This window comes from Lissotriton vulgaris, unplaced genomic scaffold (genome assembly GCF_964263255.1).
Source record: "Lissotriton vulgaris unplaced genomic scaffold, aLisVul1.2 SCAFFOLD_1220, whole genome shotgun sequence".
In the NCBI taxonomy this organism is placed as follows: domain Eukaryota; kingdom Metazoa; phylum Chordata; class Amphibia; order Caudata; family Salamandridae; genus Lissotriton; species Lissotriton vulgaris.
In genome coordinates, this window is record NW_028243988.1 from 313913 (window position 1) to 340399 (window position 26487).

At 49.4% G+C, this 26487-nt stretch overlaps 1 protein-coding gene across 1 annotated transcript in view; it reads left to right on the forward strand.

Annotated features, from left to right (window-relative positions):
* The window catches only part of LOC147668186 (sialic acid-binding Ig-like lectin 13), a 314281-nt gene that overhangs the window by 179700 nt on the left and 108094 nt on the right, over nucleotides 1-26487 (forward strand). Inside the window, exon 4 of the mRNA XM_086948718.1 lies at nucleotides 19469-19774. Within this exon, the coding sequence (XP_086804844.1) occupies nucleotides 19469-19774 (306 nt within the window). The remainder of the gene's footprint in view (nucleotides 1-19468; nucleotides 19775-26487) is intronic.

Below are 26487 nucleotides of genomic sequence, written 5' to 3' on the forward strand. Positions count from 1 at the left end.
GCCTCGAGCTGGCAATTGAGGAGCACGTGCAGGGCCAGGCTCCACTGGCGTCGCAGGCCAGGCTGTCCAGGAGCTTGAGCCAGTTGGCGGGGTACGGGGAGAGCAGCGATGGTAGCGGGGGGGAGGACTCTGATGAGTGGGAGGTAGATGCTGGGGAGGATTTTGCCCTCATGCTGTCTGGGGAGGAGTCTGGGGGGAGGCTAGTTTCACCGCCATTGATCAGCCGGTCGATCTGTCGGGGGGCCGGAAGGGGGTGGTGAAGTCCCAGGGTTCCAAGGGCAAGGGCCCCCTGAAAGTACAGCAGCGCGGAGGGGCAGGGCAGGGGGCGGGAGGTGCTGCGGCACCATTGCCCGGGAAAGGAGGCCCGGGGGGGCAGGGCAGTCATCGATGTTCGACCGGTGGGCCAGATGACTGAGCAGGAGAGAGCGAGGGACCAGTGGCGTGTCATTGAGGAGTATGAGAGGGAGTGGCAGCGCCTATGTGCCGCCAGGGAGGAGAAGGCGGGAGAGGTGCCCATTGGGTGATGGGGCCCAGGCACCAGGGCGTGGCAGGTTGTCGGCCGGTGGCCGATGTAGGGGGGTCCCGGGGGCGCAAGGGCAGTGGGTCTGGGTGGAGAGTGCAGGGACTGCCTTGACGGATCAGAGACCTGGTGGCACCGGGGCCTCCCCGAGCGCATACGGCTCGGGGGGGGTCAGGCCAGCAGGGTCAGCTGGCAGAGGCCGGGGTGGGCCGGCGGGGCGCAAAACGGCCTCCAAATGCCGGGACGAAGAAGCAGGGGGGTCCGCGGCGGCCTGCTCTCCACCGAGGGAGCGGGCACCGACCATGTTGGAGTGTGAATTTACGCCTGGTGTGAAAGGGAAGGGTGCTAAGAGAGTCGTGACTGAAGTGGTACCGCTGGATGTTCAGGATGAATGGTTGGATTATGAGGATGATGAGGATGAGTTGGAAGAGGGTGAGTTGCGTGAGCCTGGACGTGGGTGTAAGGCTAGGGTAGCAGCGACCAAGGTTGGTGCTTCTCAAGAGGCACGGGATGGCGCCAGTCGGGCCAGCAGAGGGATGTCAAGGCCAGCGGACGCACAACGAAAGGAGCGGGAGGCTCCTGCAACTTTGTCAGGTGAGGGTTCTTGGTGGGACGCCTGGTTGGATGGGGTAGTGGGGGAGGAAGAACCCCTGCCGGTCGGTGGGGGTGGGTGATGGGTCTGTGCGGGCAGGAGCCCAAGGTGGTGTGGAGCCTGTGAAGGCTGGTGGGGGCAAGCAGGTCGCGACGGCCAGCGCGCAGACGGACAAGGTGGAAGACCTGGAAGGGAAGGAGGAGGGTGTGAGTGGGGTGGACAAGCTGAGAAAGAAATTGCCGTACATGGGGCTGGGGATGCCCCTGGGGTCACATTTGTCGGAAAAGACTAAGGCAAGGATTTGGAGGCACGAGTATGTGGATGTGTATAAGCTCTTACACAGGGAGATTCAGGCGAAGGAAGGGTCTAAAGAGGAGGAATGGGAATTGACCAGGCGGCCGAGGGTGCCGGTTACAATGGAGAATTGGATATCTGCGTTCCTGATTTATGCAAGTATATATTGTGAGAAGCATGTGGATCGGGCTATCGCATTGTTTAAATATATGGACGTGATAAGGAAGGCGCAGCTTCATTTTGGGGGTTTTGCCTGGTTGAGCTCCGACGAGGAGTTCAGGGCTAGGGTCAGCGTTAACCCTGACAAGCCGTGGGGGGATGTGGATCAGGAGCTTTGGATTCAGTGGATGTCCTCGACGCAGGCGGCGGCGTCTACCCATCCAGCCAGTGGTCTTCCGGTCACGTATCGGTCTTTTCAGCCGCGTCCCGCCCAATCTGGGGCGGGTAACCAGGGAGCGCCAAGTGGACATGGGAGCCAGCCTGTGTGGTCTGGCTCAGCAGGACAGCAGTACAAGCCGGGCACTTCGGGGGCCTGCTGGGGGTTTAACAAAGGTTTCTGCAACTGCCCCTCTTGTAAATTCAAGCATGAGTGTTCAAAGTGTGGGGGGCGGCACCCGGTCACGCAGTGCCTCACCTTGGCTACGCCATCAGAGCAGTGGAAGTTTATCAAGGGTAGGGGGCAGCCTGGGCCGAAGGGCCCGTACTCCGGTTAAGGTGGAGGCCATGGGTCCGTGGCTCTCCTGGTACCCTGATAAGGAGGCGGCGTTGAGTTTGTATTGGGGGTTTGTGGAAGGTTTTCGGATTGGTTATTAGGGGCCCAGGGAGAGGCGTTGGGCTGAGAATTTGCGGTCTGCTAAGGAGTTGCCTGGGGTGGTGGCGCGTAAGTTGGAGAAGGAGGTTTCGGAGGGCAGGATTGCAGGTCCGTTCTCGGAGTGGCCACTGTCAGATCTCATCGTGTCACCTTTGGGGGTTGTGCCCAAGAAGGAGCAAGGGGAATACAGGTTGATCCATCACTTGTCTTGGCCGGAAGGTGGGTCGGTGACTGATTTCATTGCTGAAGAGGACTCAAGAGTGTTGTACGCTTCAGTGGACGATGCCATTGGGTTGGTACGGTCATGCGGGAGGGGGGCTGAGAAGGCCAAGTGTGAAGTTAAGTCGGCCTTTCGGCTTCTTCACATTCATCCGGCGAATTTCCTCTATTGGGTATGCAGTTTGATGGGGCCATTTTTGTGGACATGTTGTTGCCAATGGGTTGTGCGATTTCCTGCGCGCTCTTCGAGACTTTTAGCTCCTTTTTGCAGTGGGCCTTTGTGGACCGCAGTGGGCACCGGCTGGTGTCTCACTATTTGGACGACTTTCTGTTTGTGGGATCTGGATGTTCTGGCGACTGTGGTCGGGCTCTGCAGCAGTTTCAGTTGTTGGCTCAAGATTTTGGGGTGCCTTTGGCACCACAGAAGACGGAAGGGCCCAGTTGTTGTCTGACGTTCCTCGGCATTGAATTGGATTCGGTGACCTGGCAGGCGCGTTTACCGGTGGCAAAGGTGGCTGAAATGCAAGATGCTTTGAAGGGCGCCATCGCAGTTCAGAAGCTGGAGTTGAGATCTGTGCAGCGTTTGCTGGGGTTGTTGAACTTTGCCTGCAGAGTGGTGAGGGCTGGGAGGACGTTTTGTAGGCGGCTCGGCATGGCCATGTCGGGCGTGGCCCTCCCACATCACAGGGTCCGGATTACGCTGGGGGTCCGTTCGGACTTACGAGTGTGGCTGGTTTTCCTCGAGGACTTCAATGGTGTGTCCTTGGATTTTGTGCGTGACAGGATGGTGTGGCAGGTTCAACTCTACTCGGACGCGGCGGGGGCGGCTGGTTTCGGAATTTTCTGGGACGGTCGCTGGTGCGCGGAAAGGTGCCCGGATCATTGGCTGCGTCAGGGCAGGAGCATTGCGTTCTTGGAGTTCTTTCCCTTGTTGGTGGCATTGCTGGTGTGGGGCCCGGAGTTCAAGAACAGGTCTGTGTTGTTTCACGTGGACAATATGACAGTGGTGGACTTGGTCAACAATCAGAAGGTGAGAGATCTGAGGGTGCTGCGCTTGCTGCAAAGCTTCATGCTGCTGTGTCTGCGTTACAATGTGCTGTTTTGCGCGCAACATGTGCCTGGCGCAAGTAACAAAATTGCGGATGCGTTATCTCGTTCGCAGTGGCTGCGCTTCAGGGAGCTGGCGCCGGGAGCGGAGGCTTGCAAGACCAAGGTGCCGGAGGGTATCTGGGCATGGGGGGAGTGAGAGTTGGTGGTCTGGTGGAGAGGTCGTTGGCGGAGTCTACTAGGCGGGCGTACAGATTGGCTTGGAGTGTGTTTGGGAAGTTTGTGGGCCTGGGGACGGGTGTGATGTGTTTGCCAAAGGAGGAGTGCGAAAGGTGGGTGGTGCACTTTGTCTTATCTTGCAAGGATAGGGGGTTGTTGCAGACGACAATTGCTGGCAAGTTGGCGGGTGTGTCTTTCTACTGCATGGTGTATCTGGGTTTTGATCCGGCTAGTTCGGATCTGCTGAGCCGAATGTTGAAGGGTTGGGGGTGGGTGAGGGCAGAGTTGGGGGGCGGGGAGTTGCCTAGAGAGGCGGTCACGTTTCACTTATTGATGTTGGTTTTGCAGGAATTGGTTTTTTGTTGCTACGACGGGGGGGAGGTGGCGCTTTTTCGCCTATGCATGATATGGATGTTTTTTGGAGCGTTTCAGTGTCAGAGCTGCTGGGGGCTCGGGGGGCGCCGGGTAGGTTGTTTGCGGATGTGCGTGTGGATGGGCTCCGGTTGGGCATTTGGTTGGGGCGGTCCAAGACTGACCAGGTGGGACGGGGTAAATGGGTGTGGTTGTCGGTGAGTGGGTGTGCAGGTGTGTGTCCGGTGCGAGAGTGGCTGAGTTTTAGGCAGAAAGTGCGGCGGACGGAAGGGGAAATCTTTGTGCATGCGTCACGGAAACGTTTGACGTCGGGTCAGTTGTTGGCAGTGTTACGGATGGCTTTGAGGAGGCTGGGCAGGGATCCGGCTCGGTTTGGCACGCATTCCTTTCGGATTGGGGCGGCTACGGCGGCGGCGGGTTTGGGTTGGTCATGGGAGAGATCAGGAGGATTGGTCGATGGAGGTCGCGGTGCTGTGAGCGCTATGTGCGCAGTTGAGAGGGGGGGCGCAACGCTTGGGCGGCGGCGCTGCTTGGCGTGTTTTCTTGTCATGCCTCGGTACTAATATCCTTTTCTTCGTAGGTTGTGTTCATGGACTGGGGGCCAAGACGGTCACTTGGGTCGTGGGGCACTCTTTTGTGCACTGGGCTTCGAAGTATGCTGACAGGCAGGTGTACGGTCGTAGCCTGGGCCTGAGGGGCAGCCATCATGAAGTTCATTGGTGGGGTAATAGCGGAATGAGATGGGTTGAACTGTTGCCGTGGCTAACAAGGAAAGTGTCGCAGCTGGGCTGCCCGGACATGATCATCGTCCACCTGGGGGAAAATGACTTGGTGAAGCAATCGGGGGTGTCACTGTTGCATTTGATGCAGAGGGACTTGGAGGTGATGAAGCGCAATCTGGCTGGCGCCTGCATTGTGTGGACTGAGTTTGTACCAAGGAGGATTTGGAGGGGTGCACTCAAGCCTGCGGCCATGGAAAGGGCCCGCAGGAAACTGAACAGGGCCATGAGACTCTTTTGTGCGGATCGGGGGATTAAAGTGCTGGCTCATGTCGGGCTCCAGCTGGAACAACCTTTTCTTTTCAGGGACGACGGCGTGCACCTTTCTCACATGGGAAATGCATATTACCTCATGGAGCTGCGGGACTTGATTAGTTGTTTTTGGAATGAGTCAATCTGGTGTAGGCGGGACTGAGTTCGAAAGGTGCACGCTTGGTGGGGCAGGTAACCGCCCTCCGGGGGTTCCCTGGGTGGCGGGAACTGGGAGGGGTGGGGAGTCCATGACAGGCAGAATCACCCTTTCAGGGAGGGGGTTACAGACGCAGGATGGGAGAAAGTGGTAGACGGGAGTGCGATGGATGGAAATGACCGAGGAGTCGGAAAGTGGAAAGGGGAAGTGAATGGGATGCAAAGAGGTTGTGGTGTGATTTGGGAATGGCTGGTGGAGCACGTGAGTGGATGACGGTTGAAAGGCAGGATGTTGGGGGGATTGTTACGTTGATAATGTTATGTTTTGTAAGCTATATAACAACAAAGGGAGAGGTAGGGAGATTCAAGGACACTCTCTCAGTCCCCGGTTAAATCTAAGTAAACAAAAACAGAGAGGTCAGGTCAGTCTCAGAACTGCCACAAAGACGGAGCAAGATAGAGAAGAGTCACACACTCACTCTGGGTGAGTTGGAAGGCCCTCACACACCGACCTAGTCAGTGTCATGCTTCATCACTGGGCCCCACCAAAGAGGCCGAGTGCCTCTTTGGTGTGCTGCGACGCCAAAAAGACTGCGGAGCTGGTTGTGTGAAAAGGGCGTGACGTGAGGGTAACTACAATTAAAAGTGTCTAAGAGGGTATCGGAAAAAAAATATTTTAATGAGTGATCCCTAAGACACGAGTGAAGAGTATTTATGTGTCTGAATTTAAATGCCAAGGTTTTAGGATTGGTTAAATTCAGAGAAATACAATAAGTCAGTCAACATGTTTCTGCCATACGGGTGGTTTCAATTTACCTAGGCATTCGTCAGGACTATACCCCGGCGGTTTGGACTCTCTAATCGTCCACCCTGACCTGGGGGCGTGAAAGTGAAAATAAAAATAGTGAAAAAGTGCTTGAAAAATTAGAAGAGCAAGTCGCTCATTCCAAAAAATACTCCAAAATCTGGAGTATCTCAGCACTTTAAAACAGGGCGCTACTTGCACCATGGGTCTCGGGAGGGGGAATGGAGCGTGCCTGGCACATCGCCCTCAACGCTCGCAGCCCACTGTGAACCTTCGTATCACCTCAAAACAGGACCCGACGTTTTGTAAGCTGTCATGCCTGTCCTAATAAATGGCCTTTTATGGAAACTGATGCGTGGAGTGGTTATTGCGCGATTCCACTGCATACAGTTCGCTTCAATTCAAGTCGCTTGCGATGAATGCTTTCACGAAAAGTTTATTAAGATGGCAAATCCTCTATGTGTTTCGGAAACTACGTAAGCTAATGTTTATTTAGAATTATGTGGTTAAATGCTGCTGCAGCACACTTCTGAATTGTGGTTATTATTTTGACTTTCTTTTACTCATTACTTGATGGAATTAAGAACGAAACACATTGATAAGATGTTTTTTTGACGCGCTGGCAGAGGTCTGTCTTCACTGTTTACTTTTTTCACCAGTAAAATCACTGTTGACATTTCACTCTTACTCGTGAACAAGGAAACGTGGTTTCCTAAATGCGTAGAGGGTTTGCCATCTGAATTAACTTTTCATGAAAGCAGTTGTGGTGCCGTGGACCGTTGCTTTGTGCATGGAAACAGGATTCCAACGGATTGTGTGGAATATTGAACTATAGAAGCCGCACCTCACAAGTTGGTGAGGCACAAAGAAAATTGCACATACTGCTTTCAGGTTCATTTATTTTTGGCAACGCGTTTCAACATCAACAGGTTTTCGTCACAGCCTCATTTACATATTGTGCCCCATCCACCATAGAAATAGCATAGAAGTGAAAGACAGAAAGAAGATACTGCCGTAAAATTTCACAAAGAACATTGGGATGCATGAAAAAACGATATGACTAATTATTCTTAGTTTATATAATTAGTCCATAGCAGAATTATTATCACACTAGCAGCCCATCCCGACGTTGTCCGGGAGCAATTAGGCTTCAGGGCCCCCGCCCGCCCAACGTTGTCCGTGGGTCCCCCGGAACCTTCCTCCATATATTGCAGTATTATACCTCTATGTTTACTTGTACGCTTTTGTAACCTGCACACGTAACTTTTTCCTCCTGTAATGCACCGTTTGGCTCACTTTTTTAAACCTCCGTTTGCTTCCTCTTGCTCACGATGTACGCTTTTGTAACCAGCACACGTAACTTTTTCCTCCTGGAATGCACTGTTTGGCTCACTTTTGTAATGCTCCGTTTGCTTCCTCTTGCTCCCGATTTTCATTTTTGCTTAATTTTTCCGCCGCTCACCGCTCCTAAATAAATAAATAACTAACCTACCTCATCGGCCGCTCACCACTCCTCCCTGCCTGTCCGCCGCTCCTCCCTGCCTGTCCGCCGCTCCTCACCGCCTGTCCGCCGCTCCTCACCGCTCTTCCCCGCACCATGTCAGCCGGTCCTCCTCGCGCTCCTGGATGCTGCTCCTCCCCGCGCTCCTCACATCGGGCACGCACGTCGCAACCGGCGCTTCTTCCAAGGGACTACTTTTTTTTCGGTAAATTTTTTAAATAACGTATATTTATTATGTTTATATAGCCTATGTCCATCTGCACACCCTGACGATTACAACGATGTATCGGGTGTGCGGATTGGCGCTGTGGTTCCCGAGTTTACCTGCCTCAAAGGTTCAAAGTTCTTCCTTTATAATAGTAGGATAGATTAAATTAAAGATTACCAATTTGTAGACATGAAAAACAGCTGTGAATAAACAAACTAACTATAATAACCAAGTGGAATTATCAGAACAAAGGGGCCGGCATCACAGCTGCAATAGGGACCGCCCGCCATAGGTGAGGCGGTCCTGCCAAACGAATTTGGATGTGCCTGCCACACTGTGGCCACACTAATTAAACAACAGGGGGTGGTGATGGACAGAGTTTCTGAATTAAGCAGAATACTCTCACCCAGTCAAGAGATCAGGGCTTAATCCAACACCGTTTTTTAGCTCACTGCACCATCCCAGCTCAGAACCTGGCTATATGCAAATTAGTCTGTCCCTGGCCCAGTGTATCATGGGAACAGGGCAAACCAAACTACCAAGCCAATTCTTTCACTGGGAAGGAAACAAGCTACCGGGGACCAGTTTCTGGCATTTCAGCCGTCTTCGGCCCGGCTTGCTTGAATCCTGATGGTGCAATGAGCAAGGGACTCACGTCTGAGTATACCCTTCCACGCTTATGGTGGACAAAATGATTAAACAACAGGGGGTGGTGATGGACAGAGTTTCTGAATTAAGCAGAATACTCTCACCCAGTCAAGAGATCAGGGCTTAATCCAACACCGTGTTTTAGCTCACTGCACCATCCCAGCTCAGAATCTGGCTATATGCAAATTAGTCTGTCCCTGGCCCAGTGTATCATGGGAACAGGGCAAACCAAACTACCAAGCCAATTCTTTCACTGGGAAGGAAACAAGCTACCGGGGACCAGTTTCTAGCATTTCAGACGTCTTCGGCCCGGCTTGCTTGAATCCTGATGGTGCAATGAGCAAGGGACTCACGTCTGAGTATACCCTTCCAAGCTTATGGTGGACAAAATAATTAAACAACAGGGGGTGGTGATGGACAGAGTTTCTGAATTAAGCAGAATACTCTCACCCAGTCAAGAGATCAGGGCCTAATCCAACATCGTTTTTTAGCTCACTGCACCATCCCAGCTCAGAACCTGGCTATATGCATAATTAGTCTGTCCCTGGCCCAGTGTAACATGGGAACAGGGCAAACCAAACTGCCAAGCCAATTCTTTCACTGGGAAGGAAACAAGCTACCAGGGACCAGTTTCTGGCATTTCAGCCGTCTTCGGCCCGGCTTGCTTGAATCCTGATGGTGCAATGAGCAAGGGACTCACGTCTGAGTATACCCTTCCACGCTTATGGTGGACAAAATAATTAAATAACAGGGGGTGGTGATGGACAGAGTTTCTGAATTTAGCAGAATACTCTCATCCAGTCAAGAGATCAGGGCTTAATCCAACACCGTTTTTTAGCTCACTGCACCATCCCAGCTCAGAACCTGGCTATATGCAAATTAGTCTGTCCCTGGCCCAGTGTATCATGGGAACAGGGCAAACCAAACTACCAAGCCAATTCTTTCACTGGGAAGGAAACAAGCTACCAGGGACCAGTTTCTGGCATTTCAGCCGTCTTCGGCCCGGCTTGCTTGAATCCTGATGGTGCAATGAGCAAGGGACTCACGTCTGAGTATACCCTTCCACGCTTACGGTGGACAAAATATTTAAACAACAGGGGGTGGTGATGGACAGAGTTTCTGAATTAATCAGAATACTCTCACCCAGTCAAGAGATCAGGGCTTAATCCAACACCTTTTTTTAGCTCACTGCACCATCCCAGCTCAGAACCTGGCTATATGCAAATTAGTCTGTCCCTGGCCCAGTGTATCATGGGAACAGGGCAAACCAAACTACCAAGCCAATTCTTTCACTGGGAAGGAAACAAGCTACCGGGGACCGGTTTCCGGCATTTCAGCTGTCTTTGGCCTGGCTTGCTTGAATCCTGATGGTGCAATGAGCAAGGAACTCACGTCTGAGTATACCCTTCCACGCTTATGGTGGACAAAATAATTAAACAACCGGGTGTGGTGATGGACAGAGTTTCTGAATTAAGCAGAATACTCTCACCCAGTCAAGAGATCAGGGCTTAATCCAACACCGTTTTTTAGCTCACTGCTCCATCCCAGCTCAGAACCTGGCTATATGCAAATTAGGCTGACTTCCTGTGCCCCGCTGTCTTCGCGCCCGGAGGCGCTACAAAGCAGAGCCTTCCCCTCGGTGGAGCGGGGGCCAATTCATAGCGCACGCACCTACCGGACCAGACGCCAGCACACAGCTTCTGCCCCTGGGTTGCCAACGCTGTAGGTCTCGCCGCCATCGACATCCAGGAGCGGCTCGAGACTACAGCTCCCAGTGGGCTTTGCGCTGACTTCCTGTGCCCCGCTGTCTTCGCGCCCGGAGGCGCTACAAAGCAGAGCCTTCCCCTCGGTGGAGCGGGGGCCAATTCATAGCGCACGCACCTACCGGACCAGACGCCAGCACACAGCTTCTGCCCCTGGGTTGCCAACGCTGTAGGTCTCGCCGCCATTGACATCCAGGAGCGGCTCGAGACTACAGCTCCCAGTGGGCTTTGCGCTGACTTCCTGTGCCCCGCTGTCTTCGCGCCCGGAGGCGCTACAAAGCAGAGTCTTCCCCTCCGCGTCGCGGGACGCGCGCGGGCGACGCCGGGCGGAGCCTGGGCAGAGGGCGGGCCGTCTGTGGCCGTCAGGGGCTGGCTGAGGCTGGGCTGGGCCACCCCCCTTAAATCTTACATCTTCTGCCACGGGTCCAAGCCCTTGGAGTTCAACTGCGGGACCCGCATTCATCATGTCAACTCGCTCCGGCAAAGCCTTGAGGGGCGGTGGAGTAAGTGCTTTGGGGGGCTCCACGATGATTGGCACTATGGACAAATTCATCACCAGGGTGGCTAACGTCATTGAAAAGGAGATCGCAATGACGGAACGCCGCCTCTCACTTGACCTTCTCCCATCTAAGCGTTCATCCTTGGGAGCTGCGGCACGCGCCTTGTCTCCACCCACTTCCATTCCAACTGCACCTCCGCCTGGGCCCCCATCTGATGAACAACACATTGTAGCGCTAGAGGCAGGAATAGATAGGATAGAAAGCCTCATATCAGCCCCTTCCCCAAGCAGCCGCTGTATTGAGGACATAGTTTCTGGTCCTTCTCACTCTATAGCTAGCTTACCTGGTAATAGGCCTCAAACTGATCCTATTGTTCCCACACCTGACCTACAACCACTGCCCCAGATTAGACCTTCACGGGTACATAGGAAAAGGATAAGGGGGACTAATATTCGGAAGGGAAGCCACTCCATGCTCTACAAGTGCTCTAGGACACAGCTCCATAGGGGCACCTCTTTTATATAGACGCTGGAGAGCTCGAATCCCCCAGGAATCCTAGCCCCCTCCAGCACGCAGCTGATTCCCTGATACCGCCGCCCTGGGTTCCAGCGGTACTTGTTCCATCAAAACAGGGTACCTCTCTTGAGCCTTTCGAGAAATTGGTAAAGTCTCTGCTCATTCCATTATTTGACCAAGTTAAGAGCCTGGGGGATAGACTGGACAACTTCGAACAGGCCACCAGGGACAATTTTTTCTCCCTGAAAACTTTGTTGAAATTACAACCTAAGCCTAGTGAGATCAACTCAGACAGGAATGTTGCTAAAGAGGTCCTAGTGAGCCAACTATCCAGAGACCAGTCGACACTGCCGGCCAAAACATTGGCTACTGGGAAAGCGCTATCCTCAGCCGCCCAGGCCAGTGCGAAGCAGGTAAGGCCGAGTGATTCCATTCATGTAGCCCAGGTGCACGGCACTCCCCCCCCAGCAGTGATAGTATCTGTGCCGAACCCTGCCCATAAGAATCTACAGAAGAGAGGGGTTGGTCCAAATGTGCATTCGGCGTCCGCTGCGCTGGTTAAAACCAACGGAGTAGTAACAACCTCTAAGGTTATCCCTCCCACCTCTTCGTCTAAAAATCCCTCCTTGCCTAAAAATCCCCCCCCAGTGGCCATTCAGCAGATTCCGCCACGTAAGTGTCCCCCGGTAAATCTTCCACTCGCATGCCACCCGTATGTAGTGGTTCTCACCAAAGTTCCCGCTCTAAAGGAAACGCAGCAGGAAACTCACCAGGCGTTAAAAAACAAAGTCATCCACTGGATGAAAACCAATAGACCCCTTCCACTGGGTGTAGATGGCCTGATTCTTGGGGTGCGTAGGGTGGGCTGGATCGGACATGGGAAAAAACCTTTTGAGGGAGACTGTGTGGTGGTAAACTTTCGAGACATAAGAGCCGCCCACTCAATATGTTCCCAAGGGCGAACGGCCGGTCCGGGAGTTGATGCTGTTGACTTAACTTTCTTCTACCCGCGGCCGGCCCCGACTACCCCTTTCTCCCTTCCTGGGCCCCCGTCTCAAAACATCGTCCATGGTCAGCTTTCCCCGGGAATTTTCCTACAGCAGTCACATCCAGTTCCACTAATGCGGAAATGGGGTTCCTGGGGCTGCTGACTCAGTGACGTTTCTGGGGAGGCCCCTGTGGCTTGGAGTCCCGTCATCAAGCCCACCCCTTTTTCCAAAATCCGTAGCCCTTCGACCACACCACAATGCCAGGTCACTGCCGAGATTGCAAAGGGCCAAGGGGAGGCGAGGGCATCTCCTGACCCACTAGTTAGCTTCCCTATTGGGGGCGCTGTGGACACGCTGGCTCCTATCGAGAACTGTAACATTGCGGCTGTGACGGACCCACCTCTTAGGGTTTTCAGCTGGAATGTGGCAGGCCTCGAGAGGAAGCTAGCGTTGCCAGACTGGAATTCGCTTGTGGAGCAATACTCCATATGCCTGTTCCAGGAAACCTGGAGTAAGGAGCCCCTACATAAGGCAGGATACTCCACCCATTTTTTACCAGCCGTCCATGCGGGATCTGGCAGGGGTCGCCCTTCTGGTGGCCTCCTCATCTGGGTGGCCTCTGAACTTAATTGCAGGGTGGTGGAGCGGGATACTAAATGCCCGGACCTCCTTAACATATTGTTGAAAAACCCCCAGGGCCGAGTCATCCTAAACATTTTTAATATTTACGCCCGAGGCACAAAGGGGGGTAGAGAATCCCCAGTAATAACTTGCCTAGAAGCTCAGCTTCGCTCGTCACCTTATAGGTTTTGCACTCTGGTGGCGGGCGATTTCAATTGCACCTTTGAGCCCCTGGACCTCGAAATCCTAAAAGATCAAGAGGAATATGATACCAGGTGGGGGATACCGTCCCTAGAACTTAGCCCTATCAAAAAGTGGACAGAAGTGGCCCTTCAGATCAACTCCATATCTATGGAGTTTGGTCTGAGGGCTGCCAATGGCAGGACTGGTTCTGATAAAGCAGGGGTCTATACTTACAACAGGCCAGGGCATACGTCACAAATTGATTACTTCCTTCTTGACGTACACCTGTGGAGTACGGTAAAGGACATGGTGATCATACCCTCTGTAGAGAGTGACCACAATCTCCTCTCACTCACCTTGTCTCATAGGTTGTTAACTAGCACTGTGACCAGAACTACTCGTAACCCCGCCCCGGACCTGTCAGCAGTTTCTAACTGTGGACGGCGGTTAAAGTGGGCGAAGCTGGCACTCTCAGAGGAGAAAACTTCTGCCATTAGGCAGCTTCGTGCCTCAGCCCTAGATAATCTTGATCCCCAAGAGGATGGGTTGCTGGAGGTGGCCTCTAGGTTCTGCATCATAACCCAGGCTATCAGTGACCTCTTCGTAGTTCCAGCTAATACTAACAGAAGGAAACCGTGTTCACGGGCTAGACAGGGCTGGTTCAACCAGAAGTGCAGGGAGGCGAAGTCGCTTCTTATTGAAGCGGTTAAGTCCAAAATACCATCTAGGACTAGGGTGGCAAGGAGGCACTACACACTCTGCCAAAAAAACGCTAAGATGGAGTGGGAGGATAATTTCTGGCAGGACCTCCTGGTTGCCAGTCGTGGGAAAGACGCCAAAGGTTTTTGGGATTTGGTGGGTATTAGGAACCGTCCCGACGACACACTGAGGACCTGTAGTATTAATGCTCAGACATGGTTCTCCCACTTCCAAAAACTCTATTCTGCCGCTGAAGGCCCACTAAACGACCCCTTCATTCTCCCTCTCTATACCTTAGTTCGAGACCTGGAACTGTTTTCTGTTTTGGATGTTACAAAGCAGATTAAAACTTTGGTACCATTAAAAGCAGCTGGTCCGGATGGCCTCCCAGGCGACATCCTTCTAGCCTATCCTGAAGACTGGGGGGTACTAATCTCTGCACTTCTTAATGCAATCATTGAGGGAGGTCCTGTGCCAGACTCCTGGAGAGGTGCTGAGGTAGTCCCCATTTATAAAAAGGGCAGCCGGGACCTACCTGGGAACTATAGGCCCATAAGCCTAATAGACTCGAGCCAGAAACTGGCGGGAAAGCCATTTTGGGGAGGATTTCACAATGGGTGGATGAAAACCACATTCTGTCTGACATGCAAGCCGGGTTCCGTTCAGGCACCGGAACTATCGAACAGGTCTTTAGGCTCCTGTTATTGTACTGGAAGGTGGGGGAGCTAGGCAAAGGCAGTCTTTACTTGGCTTTTATTGACCTGAAGACTGCCTTTGACCTGGTTCCTAGGGAGGAACTTTGGAGGGTGTTACATGGATTAGGGATGCCTCCGTACATACTAAACCTCCGCATCAAACTGCATAACAACACCTATGCCCAGGTTAGATGGGGGTTGAACGGGGAAAAGACCGACAAGATCAGGGTCGAGAGGGGAGTAAGGCAGGGTTGTGTCCTGGCTCCCACCTTATTCTCCCTCTACATTAATGGGGTTGTAGAACACCTACTCGGCGAACCAGCAGACGCTCCCACTCTGGGAGGCGTAAAAATTCCAACTTTGCTGTTCGCCGATGACACCCTCCTCATCTCTAAAACCCCCTAAGGTCTCCAGATACTACTGAACCGCTTCCAGGACTTTTGCATCAACAGAGGACCTGTCATCAATGTGGAAAAAACCAAGTACTTAGTTATGCACCCACCTCGTAAACTTGGTCGTCCTCCCATCTTGAACTCCACACCCCTTGAAAGAGTGGCAGAATTTGATTACTTGGGAATTCGTTTAAGTGATGCGATGAGCTGGACCGCCCATGTTAACAAAATGACAATGGCCCACAAAAGGGTGGGAGGGGCCCTCCTTAAGGAGTTTAATAACTCAACCAAACATTGTGTCGCCCCTCTAATAGATATATATAAAGCACGTGCGGTCTCCGCGTCACTTTACGGAGCTGAACTGTGGGGCCTAGGCAAAGTGGACTTACTGAGCAAGGCTGAGAATAAATTAATTAAAGACCTCCTTGCCATTCCGTTGAGCAGCCCGACAATCCCAGTCCTTATGGATGCTGGCTGCAAAGCAATAGGGGACCAGGCCCGTCTTCGACCCCTCTTGCTCTGGGCTCGCCTGTGGAGGGGTCCGGAGCTAAAACCCTATGCTGATGGTCTAGCAGAGGTGATGCACTCCGACGGTTGGCACAGCATCAAATGGCTGAAGGAAATTAAACAACTTTTAGGGGACCTTGGCCTGGATTCCTGTTGGCTTAGCCACTCTGCTCCTCCAAAGGAGTCCCTAAAAAAACTTTATTGGGAGTGGGTTCGTGTGAAGCGCATCAGCAATCAGCAGCACTGCAAAACCACCGCAGCCTTTCTGCTGATAAAAGATGTCGTTGCCTACGAGCCATACATGGACTTAATAACAATCGCCATGGACCGGTCCTTGTATATCAAATTCCGGTTAGGAACCCTACCCATGGCCGACCTCTGCTCCAGGTGGAATAAATCCCAGCCCTCAGCACGCCACTGTGCCCTTTGTCCTGATAAACCAGAGACGGTGCCACACTTTCTCTTTGAATGCCCGGACTATGGACGCCCCAGATCACGTTGGCTTGGACCCATTTGCAGAGAATTGGGCACCCGTCAGTATTCTGTTGCCCTTCGGATTCATTTAACCAATACAGCCCCTCCCATTGTATGTGCCGTTTCCAAGTTTTTAAAATGGGCTTGGTTGATTAGACTTAGAAGACTGTCCATATCAATTTAATTCTTTTTTAACTAACTTATGCTGATCAAATGTGTTTTACTCTTTTTTCTAATGTACAGTCATACTTTTTTTCGACATGCTGTTTTTATCTTTTGTACTGCTTTTATGATATATGCATATCGAAATAAAGCAATCAACCAAGCAAATTAGTCTGTCCCTGGCCCAGTGTATCATGGGAACAGGGCAAACCAAACTACCAAGCCAATTCTTTCACTGGGAAGGAAACAAGCTACCGGGGACCGGTTTCTGGCATTTCAGCCGTCTTCAGCCCGGCTTGCTTGAATCCTGATGGTGCAATGAGCAAGGGACTCACGTCTGAGTATACCCTTCCATGCTTATGGTGGACAAAATAATTAAACAACAGGGGGTGGTGATGGACAGAGTTTCTGAATTAAGCAGAATACTCTCACCCAGTCAAGAGATCAGGGCTTAATCCAACACCGTTTTTTAGCTCACTGCACCATCCCAGCTCAGAACCTGGCTATATGCAAATTAGTCTGTCCCTTGCCCAGTGTATCATGGGAACAGGGCAAACCAAACTACCAAGCCAATTCTTTCACTGGGAAGGAAACAAGCTACCAGGGACCGGTTTCTGGCATTTCAGCCGTCTTTGGCCTAGCTTGCTTGAATCCTGATGGTGCAATGAGCAAGGGACTCACGCCTGAGTATACCCTTCCACGCTTATGGTGGACAAAATAATTAAACAACAGGGGGTGGTGATGGACAGAGTTTCTGAATTAAGCAGAATACTCTCACCCAGTCAAGAGATCAGGGCTTAATCCAACACCGTTTTTTAGCTCACTGCACCATCCCAGCTCAGAACCTGGCTATATGCAAATTAGTCTGTCCCTGGCCCAGTGTATCATGGGAACAGGGCAAACCAAACTACCAAGCCAATTCTTTCACTGGGAAGGAAACAAGCTACCGGGGACCAGTTTCTGGCATTTCAGCCATCTTCGGCCCGGCTTGCTTGAATCCTGATGGTGCAATGAGCAAGGGACTCACGTCTGAGTATACCCTTCCATGCTTATGGTGGAAAAAATAATTAAACAACAGGGGGTGGTGATGGACAGAGTTTCTGAATTAAGCAGAATACTCTCACCCAGTCAAGAGATCAGGGCTTAATCCAACACCGTTTTTCAGCTCACTGCACCATCCCAGCTCAGAACCTGGCGATATGCAAATTAGTCTGTCCCTGGCCCAGTGTATCATGGGAAAAGGGCAAACCAAACTACCAAGCCAATTCTTTCACTGGGAAGGAAACAAGCTACCGGGGACCGGTTTCTGGCATTTCAGCCATCTTCAGCCCGGCTTGCTTGAATCCTGATGGTGCAATGAGCAAGGGACTCACGTCTGAGTATACCCTTCCACGCTTATGGTGGACAACATAATTAAACAACAGGGGGTGGTGATGGACAGAGTTTCTGAATTAAGCAGAATACTCTCACCCAGTCAAGAGATCAGGGCTTAATCCAACATCGTTTTTTAGCTCACTGCACCATCCCAGTTCAGAACCTGGCTATATGCAAATTAGTCTGTCCCTGGCCCAGTGTATCATGGGAACAGGGCAAACCAAACTACCAAGCCAATTCTTTCACTGGGAAGGAAACAAGCTACCGGGGACCGGTTTCCGGCATTTCAGCTGTCTTCGGCCCGGCTTGCTTGAATCCTGATGGTGCAATGAGCAAGGGACTCACGTCTGAGTATACCCTTCCACGCTTATGGTGGACAAAATAATTAAACAACAGGGCGTGGTGATGGACAGAGTTTCTGAATTAAGCAGAATACTCTCACCCAGTCAAGAGATCAGGGCTTAATCCAACACCGTTTTTTAGCTCACTGCACCATCCCAGCTCAGAACCTGGCTATATGCAAATTAGTCTGTCCCTGGCCCAGTGTATCATGGGAACAGGGCAAACCAAACTACCAAGCCAATACTTTCACTGGGAAGGAAACAAGCTACCGGGGACCGGTTTCTGGCATTTTAGCCGTCTTCAGCCCGGCTTGCTTGAATCCTGATGGTGCAATGAGCAAGGGACTCACGTCTGAGTATACCCTTCCATGCTTATGGTGGACAAAATAATTAAACAACAGGGGGTGGTGATGGACAGAGTTTCTGAATTAAGCAGAATACTCTCACCCAGTCAAGAGATCAGGGCTTAATCCAACAGCGTTTTTTAGCTCACTGCACCATCCCAGCTCAGAACCTGGCTATATGCAAATTAGTCTGTCCCTTGCCCAGTGTATCATGGGAACAGGGCAAACCAAACTACCAAGCCAATTCTTTCACTGGGAAGGAAACAAGCTACCAGGGACCGGTTTCTGGCATTTCAGCCATCTTTGGCCCGGCATGCTTGAATCCTGATGGTGCAATGAGCAAGGGACTCACGCCTGAGTATACCCTTCCACGCTTATGGTGGACAAAATAATTAAACAACAGGGGGTGGTGATGGACAGAGTTTCTGAATTAAGCAGAATACTCTCACCCAGTCAAGAGATCAGGGCTTAATCCAACACCGTTTTTTAGCTCACTGCACCATCCCAGCTCAGAACCTGGCTATATGCAAATTAGTCTGTCCCTGGCCCAGTGTATCATGGGAACAGGGCAAACCAAACTACCAAGCCAATTCTTTCACTGGGAAGGAAACAAGCTACGGGGGACCGGTTTCTGGCATTTCAGCCGTCTTCGGCCTGGCTTGCTTGAATCATGATGGTGCAATGAGCAAGGGACTCACGTCTGAGTATACCCTTCCACTGGCCACACTGGCAGGCGCATCCTGTATTTTAACATTGCGGAGGGTAGCAGCACCCGCCACAATGGTAAAAAACATGTATTTCATATGCATTTACAACGTTACAGGCACTGTGCAGTGCCTGCCACCTTGTACATGCATATGTAGGGGGTACCATAGGTACCCCCCACATGCAGCACTCCACCCCTCCGGGCCCCCAAACGCATTCACTGCCTGTCTTTTTGTGGCAGCATCGCTTCCAAAAAAGACAGGCATCCTAATACCCGCAGCTGTGCCTGCACTACACTGCTGCCATGGCCCTATTATCCTGGTCCGGCAAGGGGAGCTGAAAAAGCCAGCCTTGCCAACCACAGCGGACGGTCTTTCCACCTGCCGCAGTACCTTTCCCATTCCCACCGCTATCCTAATTTGGCTGTGAGAATATTCATGGTGATGCTGGGAAGTCCGCCACTGCCGTACCGGCAGTTCTCACCGCCGGCCCAGCTGTGGCGGACTTCCTGCCATCGTAATCGGCCCCTAACATTTAAAAACCACTTGAGTTGATACATCAGGATATGATAACCAAGTTGCCAACTGCTATAACACATTCTTCCTGACAGTTACCAATTTATCTACCACAGTTGTGTTTGGTAGACAAGCCTCCCTGATTTGATTTTCATAATCTCCCACTTTCTTATTCTAAAATGTTGGCATTTATGATTTTGTTATCTAGACTGAGTTTTTTTATGTAAAGAAAATAATGTTGTACATTTTGATTTCTGTCTCCTAGATCTTGAGGACAAGCCAGCAATCTCCCTTCCTGATCGAATGATCGAGGGTGAAACGGTGACTGTGGAGTGCACGGCGCCCGGGAGGTGCTCCGGCACCGCCCCGAAGATAACCTGGAGCTTCGAGTCAAAGTCTGAATATAATCACTCCTTTTATAATACTGATAATCTGAATGGTACCAGAACCATTAAATCTACCATCACATTCACAGCTTCGAGGGACCATAACAACACACATCTGTCTTGCAACGCATTCTTTCCCGCTGTGAGGAAACAAAGTACATCGAGCATCACTCTGACTATTGAATGTAAGTAGAGCCTTTCACCATTGCACAAAATAACAATCTCATGGCTCCTCAGTTTCATAAAGATGTTTGTTACATTAGGGGCAAAAACCACAGTAGTGAAGCAAGGGGTGGATTACGTTTGCAATGAAGGCTTTTATCAACGTCAAAGACACTTTTAATAAAAATATGTATCCACAATCCTAAATTGAGAAATCCTTTAAAAAATAAATAGTAGATTAGCAATATCCTAAAAAGAGTTTGGAAGAAAAATAGAACAAATTGAAACCTACTTTAATGAGCAAAGTCGCCCATTGTACCTGCAAATGAAGTTAGATATCGCAAGTTGTGAAGATAATAAGCTTTTCAAAACTTTAGCGGAGGAATTTGAATTTTCAACAACTCACTTGAAACATGAAATACAGTATTTTAGGAGTAAAAGGTAGGGGTGCACCCACACCAGCCAGCAAATACGGATTAGAGAAAGTGTCTGCAATCACAGACAAGAGTATCTTTTGTATGAACACTTTTAGTTCACTGCGCTTTTTGTTGTGCTGCATCTGAAAGAACCCTTGGAACAAGAACATGATAAAAAGAGATTAAAACAGAAGAATTACATGAAAAAAGAGAGAACATAAAACATTTTCAGCTCATGGGATGGGGGTATATTTACTAATCGGTCAGGCAGCGCGGAGCAACAAGCACTGAGTTGCGTGGAAGAGATAGCGGAAATGTTCCATATTTACAATTATATGATGCATTCCTGCTCTCATTGTGCAGGCGCACTTTGTGCAGCTAGTATCAACGCCATCACCATTGCACCATAGTACAGGGGTGCCTGCAATGCCCACAATAGCTCTACGAGTGCAGGCTCAATGCCAGACTTAAGTATAACCTCAAGTGTAAATGCATCCCTGCGTTTGGGCACACTGTAATGGCTCGTTTGTCGAAAGACAATCAATTCCAAAAGATGTTCATTAAGTTCAAGAAATCCACAGTTTATTTATCATATAATTCAAACTGATGTGTTCTCAGTGATTTGGTGATCATATTTGTTTTCCACTTTCAATGTTGTCATTCAAATTAAATGTGCAAGCTCCGATGCACTTTGTCACGGAGCACTGTAAAAAAACACAATAACGTACTCATCAATATGTCCTACATCGAGTCTGTAGGTTACATCACGTTTATAAATTACATCATATTGTAAAATTCTAAAGAGGCATTGAAGTTTCATGCGTCCCGGGGTGTGCTGTGTCATGCTAGGGACCTCCTAGGTGCGTGGGTGTTAAATGTGTGTAACACCTAAATCTGAAAAAACGAGGTGCACATGGTTGTTTGTCATCAAGCGTTAAAACGAATGAAAGTGTGTTAGTACCGAACAAGGGAAGAAGTTCAAAACACCCGGTATGTTGGGGATTACAATAGCGTGCTCATGCTGGAAACATGATCTGTGTGTGGTTCAAAACTCACGGTTAATATTCGCGGTGCATTCCTCCGATCAGGAGATCTGGGATGACAGGTGAAAACACGAACGTTAGAGAAACGTGGTGCCGACGTATGTGCAATTGATTTAAGGGAAGTGAAGGGAAGACTTACTTGGTGGGTTAGAAAATGTCGTGCGGAAGGCTGACGAAGTAGCGGAGTCCGTGAAGGCTCCGTGTGAATCACTCGCGGGGGAGCTCGGAGTGCTCAGGTTAACTGGAGTGGGTGGTGATTGAAATCGAGGACGGACTAAGTGGTGGGGCCCGGCGGGCGGCCATCTTAGAGTGGTGAGGTTAAGCGTTAAGGATGTGCTCAAAGTATATGCCATGACATAAGGGTAGGTCTAGGAGTTTAACAAAATGGTAACAGGATGCATGTATGAACAGTAACTACTGAAGGTGCAAGCGTTGGCAAACAGATCATTGTGGCAAAGTGTGAGTCTAGTACCCCAGGGGTACTATAAGTAACAGCTTAGTTCCAACCGGTCATTGAGGCCATGAGGCCTCATGGCTTGTAGTCTATAAATCCAAGAAGTTTCTCACTGGAGCAGAGTCTTGTTAATGTCCATTCCTTCTGTTTTAAATACCATCTCTAGGACAATGAATTTCAGCTGTGCAATGTTGTGATTTGCCTCGCTGAAGTGGACAGCAAAGTTAGATTTGGGATTTTTTGTCCTGATGTTTGACTTATGTTCATTAATGCGGGTTTTTATTTTCCTGGTTGTTTTGCCCACATAAATCATGCCGCACTGGCATTTCAATAGGTAAATCAGGTTGCATGAATCGCATGTCGCATTGACACTCAGTTTAATATCAAATCCTCTCATGGGGTGGGTGATGGTGTTCCCTTTTATAATGTTATTGCAATTATTGCAGTGATGGCACGGACGTGTGCCGGTATAGATGCATTGTTGTTCTGTTTTGTTGGACAAGGTCTCTTTTATGTCCTTTGCCCGGGTGTATGCGAAGATCGGTGTTTCTTTGAAAAGATCGCCAAAGTCTGGTTCTGAAGACAAGATGCGCCAATGTTTTGAGATGATACTTCTGTATGTTTGACTGGAAGTCGAGTATTTGCTAACAAGTACTGTCCTCTTGTTCTCCTTCTTGATGGTCCCTTGTAGGGCTTGTGATCTTGAGATGGTGGATACATGAGTTATGGCTTCATCAATGGTGGCTTTCGGGTATCCACGCTTCAAAAATCTCTTAGCCATGGTTTACATCTGCTGTGTGCTGGTGTTAGGATCTGAAACAATGCGTTTGACCCTTAGTAATTGGCTGAAAGGAAGGTGTTTTTTCAGGGAATTTTGGTGAAAGCTAGCAAAATGTAGTGTATTGTTGCGATCTGTATTTTTACGGTATAGGTCGGTTTGTAGGCCTTGAGATGTTAGTCTTATGAGCACATCAAGGAAGGTTATTTCCTCGCTGTTAATATTCCAGGTAAGTTCGATTCGATTGTCGTGAGAGTTCAGTGTCATGAGAGCGGTCTCCAAATTTTCCCGTGTGTCTTTCCACATGAAAAACAGGTCGTCTATGTATCGAGCATAGAATTTCAGATTGTCAGTCCAATTGCTGTCTGAGGTGTTTATTTATCATATAATTCAAACTGATGTGTTCTCAGTGATTTGGTAATCATATTTGTTTTCCACTTTCAATGCTGTCTTCAAATTAAATGTGCAAGCTCCGATGCATTTCGAGCCCATAGTAGAAGAATTATCTGAAATACTCGCTGACCTCACGAAAGAAATCAAAGACATCGAACTTGAATTACAGGGAGCAATCAACCCGGAAGAATTAGCAACAATCCTGGACGACATCTAGACAAACACACCAAAGAAATAAATGAACGCAAGATTCCGAAATTTCGCCGGGACACACTGGACTATAAATTAGGGGAAGTGTACACGTGGGCAGACGTGTACGCCCAACGGAGACGCAATAAACGCTATAGTCAGAACACCGACACATCTTCCTCGGGGAGTGACACCTCAAACCGTCCACCAAGGAGAACGACTACGGAAGCAACTAGTGATTCAGGAACACGAGGCCAGACACCCGCACCAACCAGTACGGAATCCACCACTCCGGAGCCTTTTTTAGAATCAGGCCCAAATACAACCCACGACCCAGGCGGGGCAAAAAGTCAGGAAAAAGAAACAGACAATCAACAATCCACAAAGGTCAAAGCGAAAACGAAGAGGAATCGCTAGTTATTAACATCTATGACACTTTACTTAAGGAACACGAGATCAACGTTCTCCAAAAGGGCATGTCATTCATTCCAACCAATGATACCAATCTACTTGAACTGGATGCGAGTACATTTAAGCTAACCCGCAAACTACGCTTAAAATACTTTTTTGAGAAAATAGTGGAACCTTCAACGGATATCAAACCAGACTTGCTATTAGGTCTAAGACCATCCAGCACGTATATGCCTCCACGTAGCCACAAGAGCATCGACACCTTCGAGACGTTGGTCAAACAAGATATCTCTAAAATAAATTTCCGCAAAAACCGCAAAAAAACCTAACCATTAAAGACAAGGATACCTTAAAGAAGATCGCAAACAACACCTCAATAAAATGCCTAAAAGCCGATAAAGGAGGGGCTCTAGTTATTTTGAACACGAGTCTTTACAACCAAAGAATCATGAAACATATTCAAGACCCAGTCACATATATGTTGTTGAGTGGGAACCCCACGATGGAATTCAAAACTAACCTGATGTTATTGATCTCAAAAGCCTTTGATGAGGAGATCATAGATGAGAGAACAAAAAAGTTCCTCACAGTAGAACATCCGAGGAGCCCCACCAAAACCATGCTACCAAAAATTCACAAAAACTTGAGAGACCCACCTTTCCGCCCAATCGTGTCCACAAGAGGGTCAATACATGAACCCACTGGAAAATTTATTGATCGATATCTCCAACCACTTGTGACCAACTTAAGAAGCCATATCAAGGATACCACCGACTTCCTTACCAAACTGTCTCAAATATCCATCCATGAAAATGAACAAATTATTTTATGTACAGCCGATGTCAAAAGCCTCTACACCTCAATTCCCCACGGGGGTGGTATTGAGGCAGTGGAGAAAGCCTTACTCAACAGCAACATAGCGGAACCACTTCAAACTTTCATCTTGGAGTTAATGATGTTTACCCTCTACAATAGCTACTTCTCACATGAACAGAAATGGTATCTGCAGATGTCCGGAATGGCCATGGGAAGTTGTGCAGCACCTTCCTATGCTAACATTTACATGGGCGACTTTGAATCCAACTATAGCTACTCAGACAGCAATTGGACTGACAATCTGAAATTCTATGCTCGATACATAGACGACCTGTTTTTCATGTGGAAAGACACACAGGAAAATTTGGAAACGCTCTCATGACACTGAACTCTCACGACAATCGAATCGAACTTACCTGGAATATTAACCGCGAGGAAATAACCTTCCTTGATGTGCTCATAAGACTAACATCTCAAGGCCTACAAACCGACCTATACCGTAAAAATACAGATCGCAACAATACACTACATTTTGCTAGCTTTCACCAAAATTCCCTGAAAAAACACCTTCCTTTCAGCCAATTACTAAGGGTCAAACGCATCGTTTCAGATCCCAACACCAGCACACAGCAGATGGAAACCATGGCTAAGAGATTTTTGAAGCGTGGATACCCGAAAGCCACCATTGATGAAGCCATAACTCATGTATCCACCATCTCAAGATCACAAGCCCTACAAGGGACCATCAAGAAGGAGAACAAGAGGACAGTACTTGTTAGCAAATACTCGACTTCCAGTCAAACATACAGAAGTATCATCTTAAAACATTGGCGCATCTTGTCTTCAGAACCAGACTTTGGCGATCTTTTCAAAGAAACACCGATCTTCGCATACACCCGGGCAAAGAACATAAAAGAGACCTTGTCCAACAAAACAGAACAACAATGCATCTATCCCGGCACACGTCCGTGCCATCACTGCAATAATTGCAATAACATTATAAAAGGGAACACCATCACCCACCCCATGAGAGGATTTGATATTAAACTGAGTGTCAATGCGACATGCGATTCATGCAACCTGATTTACCTATTGAAATGCCCGTGCGGCATGATTTATGTGGGCAAAACAACCAGGAAAATAAAAACCTGCATTAATGAACATAAGTCAAACATCAGGACAAAAAATCCCAAATCTAACATTGCTGTCCACTTCAGCGAGGCAAATCACAACATTGCACAGCTGAAATTCATTGTCCTAGAGATGGTATTTAAAACAGAAGGAATGGACATTAACAAGACTCTGCTCCAGAGAGAAACTTCTTGGATTTATAGACTACAAGCCATGAGGCCTCATGGCCTCAATGACCGGTTGGAACTAAGCTGTTAATTATAGTACCCCTGGGGTACTAGACTCGCACTTTGCCACAATGATCTGTTTGCCAACGCTTGCACCTTCAGTAGTTACTGTTCATACATGCATCCTGTTACCATTTTGTTAACCTCCTAGACCTACCCTTATGTCATGGCATATACTTTGAGCACATCCTTAACGCTTAACCTCACCACTCTAAGATGGCCGCCCGCCGGGCCCCACCACTTAGTCCGTCCTCGATTTCAATCACCACCCACTCCAGTTAACCTGAGCACTCCGAGCTCCCCCACGAGTGATTCACACGGAGCCTTCACGGACTCCGCTACTTCGTCAGCCTTCCGCGCGACATTTTCTAACCCACCAAGTAAGTCTTCCCTTCACTTCCCTTAAATCAATTGCACATACGTCGGCACCACGTTTCTCTAACGTTCGTGTTTTCACCTGTCATCCCAGATCTCCTGATCGGAGGAATGCACCGCGAATATTAACCGTGAGTTTTGAACCACACACGGATCATGTTTCCAGCATGAGCACGCTATTGTAATCCCCAACATACCGGGTGTTTTGAACTTCTTCCCTTGTTCGGGACTAATGCACTTTCACTCGTTTTAACGCTTGATGACAAACAACCATGTGCACCTCGTTTTTTCAGATTTAGGTGTTACACACATTTAACACCCACGCACCTAGGAGGTCCCTAGCATGACACAGCACACCCCGGGACGCATGAAACTTCAATGCCTCTTTAGAATTTTACAATATGATGTAATTTATAAACGTGATGTAACCTACAGACTCGATGTAGGAAATATTGATGAGTACGTTATTGTGTTTTTTTACAGTGCTCCTTGACAAAGAGCCA